The sequence below is a fragment of the Harpia harpyja genome, chromosome 4 (genome assembly GCF_026419915.1).
Source record: "Harpia harpyja isolate bHarHar1 chromosome 4, bHarHar1 primary haplotype, whole genome shotgun sequence".
NCBI lineage: Eukaryota > Metazoa > Chordata > Aves > Accipitriformes > Accipitridae > Harpia > Harpia harpyja.
In genome coordinates this window covers 6,531,092-6,545,906 of record NC_068943.1, presented here as the reverse complement: position 1 = coordinate 6,545,906, position 14,815 = coordinate 6,531,092, and the positions used below count along the sequence as shown (strand labels likewise).

The window sequence follows — 14,815 nt, the reverse complement described above, 5'->3', positions numbered from 1 at the left end:
ATACTACATCTTGCCCCAGATTCTTCCATCACTTGCCACATTTTTTTAATTTAGAAAGATACTGTGGGGTGTTTGTAACATTGCAGTCGTCTCCTGCAAGGATGACATTTTGCCACCTCACTTTTCACGAACAGGGCCTCCAGCAAGTGCTGCCTTCAAAGAAATGTATTTTAACATTTTTGATATATATTAAATATAGATCTGCCTGGTTTACCACTGAACTTTGTACTGTTCTGACTCCTCAAGTAGTAAGAAAATATACTGCTATCTCCTTTAGAGCTATTTCTAATATACTGCAGAGTTACTTCCATTTACAGTGTATAAGTACAGTTTTATTTGCAAGGACTTAGATTTTTAAAAAATGCTCAAATACTGACTACTGTCCAAAATGTTCATGCCTTGAATTCCTTAAAACACCTTGAAAACTTTTATTTGGATATTTTTCCTAGTCAAAGGAACTGTTAAGTTGTACATAATGAAATCTGTCTCCCAAAGATCTAAGCCTAACACATGCTTATCCATTTGATACAGGAGAAACTTCTTTACATAGAAAGCACATGAATTTTGTAAACTACCGATCTGTGTGTCGAGCAAAAGGAGCCTGAAAAAGCACACATGCAATAAGGGTCTTTAACTCACAGATGCACGGGTTTAATAAAAAACCCTGATATTTAAAGCCAAAAAAGTTAAACCAAACCCCTGCATACACTTACTCTCCTCGACCAATATGTTTAGTCAGGAATATCCATACAGAGTCTCATGCTGCTTCAACTGAATGGGACCTCGCAGTGGTGCATCGTGAAACTGAGGGGAGACCACAAGCCACCCAGGTATCTCACCGGAGGCAGAAAGAGCACGTACGGGCTGAGACGGCCCTTTTTGATCACTTTTCTCCCTTCGTTCTCTCAGATTTACTCCATCCTCGGAGTACGGAGCTGTGCCCACGCCGAAGTTAGGGCTGCCATCCACCCGCGGGGCCCTCTCGGTTAGGGATGGCACCGCCGTAACTGGAGGGTCGCGGGCGGCGGCGGCGGCCTGCTGCCCCGGACACCCCTTCCCACCGGGGTGGGCGGCACGGAGGAAAAGCGGCCTTTCACCCCGGCTGTGCCCGCAAGACAGGCCCGGGCCCGGCGGCGGGGCGCTCGGCGGGGTGCCGCTGCAGCCGGCCGAGCAGGGCCGGGCCTGCGGGAGGCCCTAAGCCGGGCTCCATCTCCCAGCCAAAACCTCCGGCTCCGCTCCGGAGAGCGGCCTCCCTCCCCGCTCCCTCCCGCCTTTCCCTGAGGAGAGGCCCCGCCGCCCGCTCCCCTCTCCTCACCCTCCGGCGCCCCAACGGCTGCCCGGCCCCGCGGCGGGCGGGAGAAGGGGGGAGACCCTCCGCTCACCTCAGCCTGCTGCTCCGCGACGGCAAGGGGGGGGGGGGGGAGTGCAAGCCGGAGCTCCGCGGAGCGCGGTTCCCCGCCGCCGGGCGCGGAGAGGGTGGCGGGGCTGCGGCCGCTCCCGCCCCCGACCCGGGCGGTTACTGGTGCGTGCCGCAGAGGGAGGAAGGTCCCCTCCCTCCTCCTCCTCCTCGCCTCCCCCGTCCCCATTCCCCTGCGCCTCCCGCCGCCCCCAGGCCGCGGAGGATGAGTCGGGGGCCGCTCCCCGGCTCTCGGCTGATGTTTATGCCCAGGCGGGATGTCCTTTGTCTTGGTCCTCGCCCAGGAGCGGCGTCCCGACCCCCTCTGACCAGAAGCAGCCTTTTTTTTTCTTTTTTTTTTTCTTTAAAATATAAGGGAAGTTACAAGAAGCTTTTGAAAGATTGCCTTTTGAAATTAAAGGCACTTTTTGCCACGCAGTCGCCGAAGGCGATGCATTTAAAATTGCGAAGCAGCGTCCTCCTCAGCGGAGTCCCTGCCGGGGGACCTCGGGGGGCTGCAGCGAGTGGAACGTGAACTCCCATGAGGGGGGCCGGGGGGTGGCTCTTTCATGAGTGGTGTCCTGAAGTGTGCCAAAACAAGAGGACACCGAATTCCAGTGAGAACCAAGGCGGGAGTATGCTTTCCTGAAGGTACCTTACGCGAAGAGATTGGGTTCAATGAAAAAACGCATCCTATCGTGCCGGTGGAATCAGTGCAATGGCTACAGATTACATCAGATCCTCCTGATTTTCTTCCTCTTCCCTGCAAGGTTTTGAACTGTGTTTTTTCCAAAATAAATGCTGTGCAGTCTTTGTGGCAAGGAGGAAAATTTCAAATAGTTTGTGTTTGATATAAAACATGCCAGCAAATTCTGTGGAGGAGATGACCGTTGCATATTACAACACCTAATCTTCATTTAGGAGTTCCATTCAGTAGGGAGACACCATTTTTTTTCCAAAGTACACAGGCAATAAGCTCTGGAAAACTTCTGGCTCTCAACATGCATGTTCAGAGGCTTACCAAGATGCCAACTTTCCTTCCCGAACCACGAAATTCTGTTGCAACAGTTTTGATGTGGGCATACATGCTGCGTACATCAGATTTAAAAAAAATAAGTAATCAATACGTAAATCCAGTTTTTAATGTCTTAAGGGTACCTCAGTGTGCTCCAGTCACTAATGGGCGTTCAGTCCATAGGATCAGGCTAGAGCTAGTCTGAAGGAAAACCTGAACATGTGTAAAATGTGGATGTCAGGCCCTCAGTACTGACTTCTGTTTCTGCAGATCTGCTCCTGTTGGGCTGCACTAATTGCTAAAGCAGGCATTGCCAGAGGCAGATGGAGATATCAAGGCTTTAGTGTGGTAAACCTTAATTAACACTGATGATGAAGAGAAGACTTTTAAAACTAGCAATGTGACAGTCACAGCCTCTTTGGGTCAGGCCTAGAGGCAAATAGGCAAAACAAGTTGATGAGCACATTATGTGAATAGTTGGAGCACTCAGAAAGCAAGATGTGGAAGTGCAGTCCCTTCTGTGCCCAAGAAGTTTTATACCCCATGCCCTTCTTCAAATGCCCTAACATAGTCTGTTCAGCATGCCTTCAAAGGATCTCTTGCTGAAGCTGGTTTTTATATCAAAGTAAATGCTAACTGGGTGAGAAAATGTTGGAGATTCTCATCAGTTGATGAGGGGAGATGTGTATGGAGTGTGCAGAAACACTTGGATCTTGGTCACTTACCTGTTTAATATAAAATACACATGCAGCTCTTGGAACAAGAGCTAGAACCAAGTTTTCTATTCTGTGAGGGTGGGGACATCACCCTGTCTGCTAGACAGTGTCTCGTTCTTTCCCTCTTACTTCCTTCCAGAGCTCAATTAATCTTTAATTACTTGCTGCAAGCCTCACTTGGCAACAGCAGGTATTCGTTAACCCACATTGGTACCTGGTTCCTCCTTCCTCACCTTATATCATATAGCTTGGAGACAAAAGTACTTTCCTAAAACATGCATGCATTTACTAGGAGAGGACCAAGAGCATTTTAGCTGTTCCCCATCAGCATGACTTGATGCAGGAGGGTTAGGACAGCCCGCAGTCTGGCTGAAGCAGACAGGTGATTACTGTCCGTGTATAAACAGGCAGTGGTGTGCAACCACCATAAATCCAACGCGCACCTACATCTGCCTAGAAGGTTTCAGCTGATACCCAGCCATGCAGGTGATGTACCTTCTGAATTGCTGCCTTGAGAGATGGTAAACTTTCTCCATTGGCCGCCTTCTGAAGTTCAGTAATCGTCACATTTAACAGACGTACTGTGAGAACGTGTGGGACATGCTCTTCTGGTGAACTAGCTTAAGGTATGCCCACCTTGCACACAATGAAAAAGACTCTCAGCAGCTCATTTCTTGAAGACATGGTGCTTTGGGTGTTTTCAGACAAGGTGGTGTCTTTTTTTCTTTAGGTGCCTAGGAGAGAGTGGGATACTAAATTCTCCGGTTAGCTACTGACCTTTTTTTTTTTACAGTAATAGACGATAGCTGAATGGGAATTTTAGGAATCTAAATTTGCACTGAGGCACTTAAGACTTTCTAGAGTCCTAACTCAAAGTCTTTTCTTCCCCTTGTATTTTTTTATTCCCAGCTTCTTCTACCCAGTCACACTTCAAATTTTACACACTTTTCCTATTCTAGTCTGTACGTCTCATTATTGTACACTAACACATTATTTTCCTCATGGCAGCCTACTGCAGGGAATGGTTTAAATAAAGATCATTCCCAGTTTGTGGTCCAAGTTTATCAAATATGTTAAGTCTACCTTACTACTTGAGTCCTCTACTTAGAGGACTTGCAATTAACAGAGTCCTCTAGAGGTAGTTTGTGTGCATGACAGTTTTATGAAACTACTATGAAACTATGATCCGTTCTAGGAGGATTTTCCATGTTCTGTTGACACAGTGCAACGATGAATAGGGGGGGTTTTGGTAGAATTCAGGAAAAAGGAGTAGGGAAGAACTGAGGTTTCTAGGAAGTAGAAAGATTTTTATGGAAAGCTGGTGAGAAGAGCTAAGGAAGAATTAAGATGGGATGAGGAAGGCAAGTTAAAGTGCAAGAAGCAAACCTAGGATATTGGTTGGAGCAAGGTATTTGTGAGGCTTATAGAGGGTACCTGCAACTGAAGAACAGAAAAAGGAGAGATTATTCTGATGGTGGGGTGAAATATGATGGCATCTTGGCCATGGCTATTTGGGAAATGTCCTGGGTAGCTGTGGAAGGTGTCAGGGCACAGCGTGGGCCGGCTGCTCCCCATGGGGCAGCAGGGCAGGGCCCCACAGCCAGGGCAGGGGCTGAGGACCCCAGGGGAGATGACATGGGGTCCCGGGCCCTGGGCAAGGTGGGGGGCGGCTGGGCAGGGACAGCCAGGCTGGGCGATGCTCTCGGGGCCCTGATGCAGTGCGTTCAGTGAAAAAATTACCTGTGTGTTTTGTGGAATGGTGGAGGACGCCATACATGTCCTGCAAGGTGTTTTAATTTGAGAGGGCAGTGGAAAAACTCTCTTGGGAACTGAGAAATAGACTCTTCAGTAATCTTTCTCCTACAGCGCTCTCAGAGGGACGCATACCAGTAATCATTCACTCTGGTGGAAAGATGCCTTGAGTAGCATGGTACAGGTATAATAATAAGTCTAGCCAGATTCTCAGCTTATTTAATCTTTTCCTTCCTGCCAACTCCCTCCACTGCACATTTTTCAGTATTAATGCCTATAATACTTCCACTTGTTCAATCTTTCCATTGTTTAGTTTACCTGAGGAAATTATTTAAATATATATTTTTGTCACAGGAAAACAAAACATTAAAAAGAAAGGAAAGGTAGGAGGAGCCACTCTCCTGTCTCCTCCGTGCCACTTCCTTCATTCCAACACACACCACTAGCTGCTATTAAGCAGTTTGAAAAGACACTGCCCCATGTAGTTTAACAAATTTAATTTTCAAGTTTGGGTACTTCAGAGTCTTCTCCAACAAAATCTTCTTTTCTTCAAATAAAACAGTTTCTCTTAAAGGTTTATCTTCACATAACGAGTCTAGCGGGATTTTACTGAGATGGCCACACAATTCATTTATCTTCCTTTCTCCTAAACATGAAGGGAATTCAACTTAACTCTAAAGACATGTCTGTAAACTCACTGATTGTGAGTTTCATCTACTTTACACATAGATATTGTAATAGCGTCCTGTCTGTCTTATTTGTGGTCAACACCCAAGTCATATTCCAAGAACAGCATCATGAAGCTTCTTCACTTCTTGGGTGAATGTAACCTGAAATTTCTGTCTCATTTCTGAAGACTTTTTGCCTTCCTGTTAACTTCTTTCCCAGTACGTGAACAATAAGGTAATTACAGTTACCATAGTTTTAGCATGGGGTTACTTTCTTGACCATTCAAACCCCTTTCTTGACCTGTCGTAATTTTCACATGGCCAAGTCTCAGGACACGCACTATGTACCTCTGTGTGATGAGGAGAGTGAAGGCTGCAGGCAGGACCTCAGCCAGGACGACTGTGATTCCCCGTGGCTGCGGCCATTCCTTTGCCGAGCAGAGTTTGACCGGGAGCCTCTGTGGATACTCAGCGGAGCAACTCAAGTGATGTCAGCCTCAGCCTGGCTCACTGTCTGCCGTAACTCAGCAGGCAGCACACCCCAGAGCCCTGTCATTGAGCTTGAGATGCAGCGCTGAAACAGGAATCATGTTTGCACTGCTTCCAGGCGGTCTGCAGCTCCGGGCAGGGTAGATACCCTCTTCCAACCCACCGGGTTCACCCAGTGAGCTCCACTCAGCCAAGCTCAGGTTTGCACTCAGAAAAACATCCACTGTCCATTGTCTGATGTGTGGTATTTAACTTTTTTGTATTTAGAAACCATTGATACTGTTGAAGCAATAGGAAGGTCACTAACATTGAAACTGAATCAAGGACTTAGTTTTTAATACTTAGCAACTTCTGGGTGAATTTTTAATGGCATACATTAGATATTTGTTCTTTTTCTAGCAACTACATTGCAGTTTTACACTGACTGGGACACAATCATTTTTGTGGGAAGGAAATAAACTGTATGAAAAAGAAAAATGAACCACCATCTATCAGAACTCAAGTCATAAAGCATACAAGGGCAATCTCTTTCCCCTTTCCTTTTTTTTCAGATGTTGTCAATCCTGATAGTCAAAATTTAAGCACATGCCTTAGGACTTTGTGCCCCTTCAGGACTTTTCAGAGTCCTGGATGCAGCAAACCTCTAATTTCTGAAAACCAGGAAATGAAGAGTTAATCAACATACCAGCCACTCTGCAGGATGTACACAAGCTCTTCCTTAGGCTGCACTTGTCTGCAGATTGATGTACTGAATGGCAAAAAGGATTAGCTGGAGCAAACCTGTGAATGTGAGGAAGGGCAATGTATATAGATGATCTCTTCTGCTTGGCCTCTGGATATCTGGTCATAAGAGAGATGCAGGATGCCTCATTTCCTCAGGCCATCACTGCTGCATCAGCAAGGCGAATTTTATCACCTTTTTGGACTGTTAGCACTTGGAGGATAAATCAAGACTGTTGATTCAGAGGTGGGTGCGTAAAAGAGGATGCTAGATGGCATCACATGGCTATGGCTTACATGCTTGTAAAAATGTGCATGAGGGGTACTTTTGCCAAATGTCTTGAATAATTGCTTAAGAGACACGGGAAACTCCTACTTACGAAAGAAGAGTATGGAGGTGTCTGCTAGAGCAGGCAGAGGTAAGGTTGCACACATGCACACTTTAACTTCGTAGTCAAAATTCTTTGAAGTGTGAAATCCGCTGACCTTGGTGTTTTGGCACAACATAAGATAGGAATGAACACCTCCAGTGATGGCACAATACTTTGTCAATGATATTTTCCACATTTTTTAAAATCAAAGAGACGCTCCAGAGAAACAAACACCTTGGAGTTATCATGTAGGTTTGAAACTCAGAGTTGAGCTGAGAAAAAAAATTGTGATAAATGATAGGTAAACCAAAAACAGCTTCAGGGAAATCAAAACTAGTTGTGAAAACAGGCTGAATTTAATGAATTGCTTCAATCGAAAAAAGAGGAGAGTTCATTAATGTTAAAATTTTCCATATATTTTCAAAACAATGCTTTGTTTCAGAAATAGAACAATATTTTAATGTTTGAAGCAAAGTTTTTTACTTTAATTTCAGAGCAGCATTTTAATTTAAAAATGTTCTATGCCTTAAAAAAATAAATGTTTTAAAAGGGGTGTGTTTTCATAATAAATGAAATATTCGATTTCTGTCAAGACTTCCCTATCCCAAAATCAACAGAACTGAGTTTTTATCTTAAATCAAAATACTTGAAAAAGTACTGTTTGCATTGCATTGTTCCAAATTGAAATTAGGTTTTAATTTGAATTATTTCTAGACCTTTTCTGATTCAAACAACACCCCCCCCAAAGTATCTGCTACTCAGCTAACTCTAATTGGGACTGATTCACACTCCCCCCCCGCCCCCCAAAGTATCTGCTACCTGGCGAACTCTAATTCGGACACTAAAATGTCAAGGTAAAACATAAAATGGGGTTCCTAATATCCCCTTCCCTGTTTGACACTTCATTATACCAGAAGGTTAAGTTAGGCAGGAGATAGTGGATGCGTTTTGAGATGTTTGGAGTTTGTTGTTGCTACCATGGCTAGTGAGAAAAGTTGCAGACATAGTATAATTCCCCTGATTAAAATAAATTTAAGTGTAAGGAAACACTGATGTCCAATTTCCCTTTTCCAACTTCTGTCCTACATATAACACAGCCCCATTGATAAATTAACTAGTGATATAGCTTAGTGAATACAGCAGACTCAAGGACCTGTATTACAAGATGCTTAAAATAAATAAATAAGACCAAATGGGCTATGTAAAGCATATTTATAGCAGTATGAATAGCAGGTAGTAGTTAGTATTTTCATATAGCATCTACACACAAGGTCATAGCACAGAGGGATAAATAATTCCACACCAGAAATGTACTTCTCCCATCACAGATATGACAAAGACGTACATGCAGAATTTTGTTGGGACTATACGGAGGGGACAGAGGCTAGCCTTGCCCTAAACAAGGCTGGTCCCTCACACTCCCTTTCAAGTCTATGGACGAAGATCAGCTTTTCCTAGTGCAAGTTTAGAGCATGTAAATTAAGTTCTCGTGCTGAAATGCAGGTTGTAGGAGCCTTTCTGCTTCCATTTACTGCAAAAGGAGCCCAGAAAAAGGCATTTCCCTGAAGTCCTCTCCTAGGAACACCAATCCAAATGTGAAATTACCAAAAGATGTGGCTACATAAATGCAGAGAAATTCCATGCAGGGACAGACGACAGCACACCAATATGATGATCAAAGTCGCCAGTTTATTGAGCATAGCAGATCATTCTTATACAATTCTCTAAGTTCCTTAAAAGCTCTGATTGGTTGCCGCATGCAAGCATATAGTGTCCACGCGCATAAACATAAGACATAATTGGTTATACTAACTCTGTACACGCGCATAAACATAAGGCATAATTGGTTATACTAACTCTGTACACGCGCATAAACATAAGACATAATTGGTTATATCAACTAAAACATGCGAAACTTGTCTCAATCTAATTGGTCAAGATAAACTGCCGAATTGAGGTTGTTTGTGCCAAGTTCCCTTTATCGTGGAATGTGTACCTGTGTTCTTCTAATTGGTAACTTTCTTTTTTTGTCTTCTTGTTTACCCTGTTCAAGGCCTTCTAAAGGCATCTGGAACGCTCTTGCGACTGTTAGCTAAATATGTGTCCACAACACATAAACAATAATCCCATGTTAACCAGATGTACACTACTATTTCATTTAGCTGCAACACAGCTAAGTTTCTGATAGGGATATACATGGGCGAGAATAAAAACAAGGTCTAAGGTCTGAGAAACCTCTTACAAGAAGCCCTGAGAATAGTTATCTCTGTGTTATCATCCTCTCATGCCTCCTCCTTTATTTTCATACTAGACTGTGCGTGCAATTTAATAGTCTGCTATATTGCTTCTTTTCCTGTATCGGGAAACTTTTATTTGGGCGGTTTTGGAATCGAGATTGTTAATTAAAACATATTGCCAAGCATACCAGGGTCCTTCCAGGACCCTGTCTGTTGTCACGTCTAATCCAGACTTCTTACTGTATTATGTCTGAGAAGGTTTCTCAGTTAATAAATAGAAACTACAGATTTAACTATCTCCACCATATGACACCATATGCAGTTCACCGTCCCCATCAGAAGCAATGATTAGCTTCAAGAGTCATTCCTTGCTAATTGCTGCCATCTGCTGTTACTATATATATTACCAGCAGTAACTAGGAGAAAATTCTTTGGCTGTCTTTTGACCAATTTCAGCGTTACTGTAGTCTTTGCCATCCACTCTTTCACTCCAAAACTCAAGACTGCTGAAGAAACTTGTTTCTGATACCAGTCTAATTTTGATTAATCCCTTTGAAAGACTTTTGCATTACAGCTGTACTGCTTTGCTATTTTTCGAATTCCAAAATATAATGTTGGCATGTCATAATAGAATCATAGAATAATACAGGTTGGAAAAGACCTTTAAGATCATTGAGTCCAACTCATGTTTTTTCAAGTCTTTTTCCTCTTCTGCATCTTGTCTGCTTCTGAAATTGCACAAGGGAATATGTGTTAAAGAACTTTTTTCTCCCAGGTTTATACTTAGTATCTAAATTACATTAAGTTTGGGCATCTATGATAATGAAGAACGGTCCTTCACGGCTTATGGTCTCTTTCAAGAATTACTGTGTAATTCTGTGTACCTGGTGGCATTTCTAGCACAGAGTGATAATGATAAATGCTTTCTCCTTGAGCAGATCATTTTGTAGTGTTGGCATTACATACTGTTAGATTACTGTGTCAGCCTGAAATACTGACCTTGGCTCAGTATTTCAGGGCCAAGATCAAGGATCAAAGGCTTGTCAAACATCTGCTCAAAATGATACTTGATGCTCTAATCATACTACTTTACATCTTGCTTTAAGGGACTTGATGCTCGAATCTTTATGCTTCGTATTCCAGTATGAGGTACCGAGTTTTCTTCAGATTGTTTTCTCCTAATCTTGTTATTAACAGGCCATTATTTTCAGTTATCTTAGAGGGTTGGAGGTGTAAATTCCCTTTCATATTCATTTTATCCGGCTTTGGTCTAATACTTTTTTGCTTGGGTAAAATCAAAGGAATTAATTTACTTTAACAGTGATCGCATTCTGCTCAGTTCAGTTTTAGGCTTTCATATTTTGTCTTATCCATAGTGCTAGAGTTGTCATGTTCTTCCTCATGCTGACACTTTTAGAATGTTATCAATTATTCATTTCACATCTATCACTTCTTATATTATTTCAAGTTCTTATTTCTGAATATCTTCTGCAGGTCAGATTTCAAGGTGATCCCTTTGAAGCATCATCTTCCAAATGAAACGTTGAAGAGGGATAACTTTCTTTTCCTTTTTCAGTCTGATCTTTCAAGAAAAGCTTGTAAATTATATTATCTGAGGTGAGAAGGGTAACGTGACAGTACCTAAGGAATGAAAAATCCCTGTGGTTGCCAAATCAGACTTCAAGCCTCAAGTTTGTTACTTTCTCGGCAGATTTCGCCTGGGAACAAGGTTTTTAAATTTTTTTTACATTGGTGGGGTAGAACATACAACATGCCCCTAATATGAATTGTTTATCCAACAACGCAAAGCAGGTAATTTGAAACTGTGAACAACTAGGCAGATACAAGATCAGTTTTTCTGTGGTAACTGAAAATACATTTTCCTTAGTGAAAAAGAGGTCTCCAAAAATGTGTTAGATTGCAGGCTATCTGACACAGGCTTTGCTTTCCATTTACAGAACCAATACGATACAAACTTCTAGCATGAAAATACTGATTTTTCTGCAGTCTGGTAAATTCCCTAATACTTTTTTGGCATGCCTGGAGGTCAACATACAGTTAGGGCCATGCTGACTATCTTGGCTTTGTTGCTCTGCCTCAGGGGAGAACAGGATTGTCCCCCAGGGACAGCCAAGTGGAGTTTTAAAACTGACTTGCCTTCCTCTGCTCTATGGCTAGGTCAGCCACAGCAATAAAGAACCAGGATCAATCTACTTGTGACTTACTGCCCGATTTTTCTACCAGGAGCAGTCCAGAGATACCGTCTTTGGACAATGAAGGATAACGACAACCATCGCACCCCAAAAGGTGGCCCTTTATATTGACAAGTGTTAAACTCATTCCATTAGCCCCGACGCCAGCCGTTTCACTCCCCGGTTGGCCGGGGCCAAGCAGCCCGCCTCCTTCTCCAGGCCTGCCAGCACCTGCAGAGCACCCTCCGGCGGGCTAAACCCGGGCCTGGAACAAAGCCCTCCTCACCCCAGGAGAAGCCTGGCTGCGGTAGGAGGGGGTGGGTGAAAAGACACGAGATAAAAATACAGAGGCAGACGGGCACCCTCCGGGCTTACTCTTCCCGCTGGCGGTCTGACCCGCCGCCATCTCCTGTGAGGGCACCCCGCCGTGCGCGCCGCCGTCGCTCCGCCTTCCTGCGCATGCGCGGGGAGGGGGCGGGAGAACCCCCTTCCTTTCGCGCAGGCTCAGCGGCGGCAGCGGACGTGCAGCCTGACTCCCCGTCCACGTTCGGCCGAGGGGCGGGCGGGCGGGCGCGGCCAATCAGAGGCGCCCACGACCCACCCCGGAGAAGTTGGAGCCCTCGGCCCGGGCTGTCGCCGCGGGCGTCGCGGACGGGGGCGGCGGAGATGGTGTCTCCCGCGGCCTCCGCCGGCCGCCTGGGCTCCGCGCTGCCCTTCCTGCTCGTGCTTTTCGACCTGCAGTACCAGGGTGAGCGAGGGCCGGGGGAAGGACGACGCCTTGCTGCCGGCGGTTTGGGAGGGGGCGCGGGCGAGCTGCGGCCCGGCCTGGCCCGGGGTGCGTGTGGCGGTAGGGGCGGCTGCCGCTTCCCCGGCGTGGGGAAAGCGAGCCTGAGGCGGGGCTGCTGCTGGGCCCGCAGCGGTGCTTGGCCGGGGCGGGGGGAGCTGGTAGCCGGTCGCCCTCCCTCCTTCCGGGCTCTGGGCGGCGGTCGCGCCGGTTGGGGGTGTTCGGGTGTCCGCCCGGGCTGTGGGGCAGCCGGCATAGCCGGGCCGAGGTGCCGGTGGAGAAGCGAAGCGGAGCCGGCGGGGCTGCGGCCTGCCCGCAGGGAGCCGGAGGGCCTGAGGCAGGCGCTGCGAGGGGCTGGGCTGGCCGGGCCGGGGGGGGGGGGGGCCGGGGGCCGCCCCCGGTGGACGTCCCGGGGAGGGGGGGGCGGGGGAGAGTATTTCTGGAACGGGTGTGAGGAAGAAGGAGGTAGAGGACTGCCACCTCATCAGGGCTGTTGCGGAGGGTGTGTAATGTTACGCTGCTCGTAACCTGTTTGTTTTTATCTGAATTCTGGCGGTGCTGTTTAAGGTGGCTTGATGTGCGCTTCGTTTTCCGTGGCCTGCTGATAGGGTGCCAGCTACTGTGAGGGCTTGGAAATATCGTCGTGTCCTCGAGTGCAACTGTGTGACAGCATTGGCCAGGTCCGTACTGGCCTTGAATTTCTCACTTCTCTATGAGTTTTGTGCAGTTGCCAAGTTCAAAGGCTTTTTTTCAGTGGTCTTCCTTTGCCGCAGCCTTTATTAGTGCCAGACCTACATGTTCACTGACGCTTTCGTCAGTTGTGTTGTATTCGTTTATGTTTTTTTGTTGTGGATTTTGGTTTGTTTATTTTTTTTCCTCTCACCACTAGTATTTGAAGTTCAGCAGAGAAGTTTATCTGCCCTTCGTGTGGCCTGTTTACTTTCAGAGTACACTGTCAGCAACACCTGTATGGCCAAACTTTTATTCACAAGCTTCTGTTAAATTTATAACTTGGTTGTACAATTGTGCACGTAGTCAGAGGAACGTTGTTTAACTGGCAGTGGCAGACTGAAGTGGAACTGAAGCTGTCAATAGTCAGAATAAGTCCCGTAGACTTAAGACTGACCCGGGCTTGACATTAGAAATTCAGTTGATGTGCTGAACTAATGAATACTTCAGCGGGCCGAGTGGCAGCGGGAACATACTGTGGCAAAGATGCTCTGTAGTATAAGGCTACATACTGTGGTGTTGAACTCCTTTTTGGGATGTGTATTCTGGTAGTGTTAGAGGAAAAATAACAATTGTGGTCAAAGTATACTACTTTTTCCCTAAGATTGTGGCAGTGATGTTCCTGCTGAGGATTTTTTGTTTGGATTTGCCAACCTATTTCAAGTATATGGTTTAATGGCTGTGTGTACAAAGCCACATTTCGTAATTTGGGATATATTTTCTTAACTTCAATTAATAAAGATGTACAGTACAGTAACAGACTGAGAAGTGATGGTTCTGGATCTTACTTACTGAACTTACTAATGTTTTAGTTCATGAGTTAATGTTCCAGAGTATGTAGTTAGGGAATTTAGGGGGATTACATTAAGTATCTGGGTTTGTTTTTTTTTCCCCGATATTACTAGTCTTTGAACTCAAGGGTGTTTGTATTCACATTTAAATTTGCATCTTGCTGTCTTGATAATAGAAGTCTACCTTGTGCCATCTGATTCATGACTCAGTGGAACAGTGGCTTGTATTAACTTTGTATCTTACAGTTGATATCTATGAGTACTAATTTATATCTGGCTGGTAAACGAGTTCAGTAAAAAGGTTTTTGAATACTTGGTGATGTGGCAGGTTGCAGTTCAGCCCTTACTGTTGTGTTTCCCGAATTCCTCCTCTTCAAATACCCCGACTTGCGCTGAATAAGCTCCCATTTGACACAAATCATCTCTTGGGAAGATTCATCCTTTATGGCTGTCTGTCCACGCTAACTGCAACAAAAAGAGGCAACTGAGAGGGTAGAGGAGTATTGTTCCTCTTCCCCCTCTCCTTCCTGGTAGTAAAAGAACAGAAATGTAATAAGGGGAAGATGATATGGGCTTTGAGTATACAGAGCTCGGTTTGTTATTGTCAGACCGCTAGCCTTAAGTGTTTCTCTCGCCCCTATCCCCCACACCCTATGTTTCTGTCCTGAGTTTGGGAGGTTCTGGTTTTTTTTTTTTTCCCCTCAAATAGCAAAGGATACTTGGGGAGGTGTGGGTGGCTTTTTGGTTTGCCACTCTTAGCTATATTTACCAACTTTCTTTGCAAACGGAGGGTGTAAAAACTTGATGGGTGGAAGGTACACATGGCTCAACTGGATGTTCTGAGGCTCCTTGTGAGCCTTTTCTTATTGCTCCTGAAACTGTGGTTGCTCGTCCACTTCTTGCTTTGTTCAGTCTTGTCATTGAAAAACATACTTGCAAACACACATAAAAACAA

At 45.3% G+C, this 14,815-nt stretch overlaps 1 protein-coding gene across 1 annotated transcript in view; it reads left to right on the top strand.

Moving 5' to 3' along the window:
* The first annotated feature begins 12,128 nt into the window (after window positions 1-12,128).
* DNAJC3 (DnaJ heat shock protein family (Hsp40) member C3) overlaps window positions 12,129-14,815 on the top strand; it is a 37,297-nt gene continuing 34,610 nt past the window's right edge. Inside the window, exon 1 of the mRNA XM_052785765.1 lies at window positions 12,129-12,304. Within this exon, the coding sequence (XP_052641725.1) occupies window positions 12,223-12,304 (82 nt within the window). The 5' untranslated portion in view covers window positions 12,129-12,222. The remainder of the gene's footprint in view (window positions 12,305-14,815) is intronic.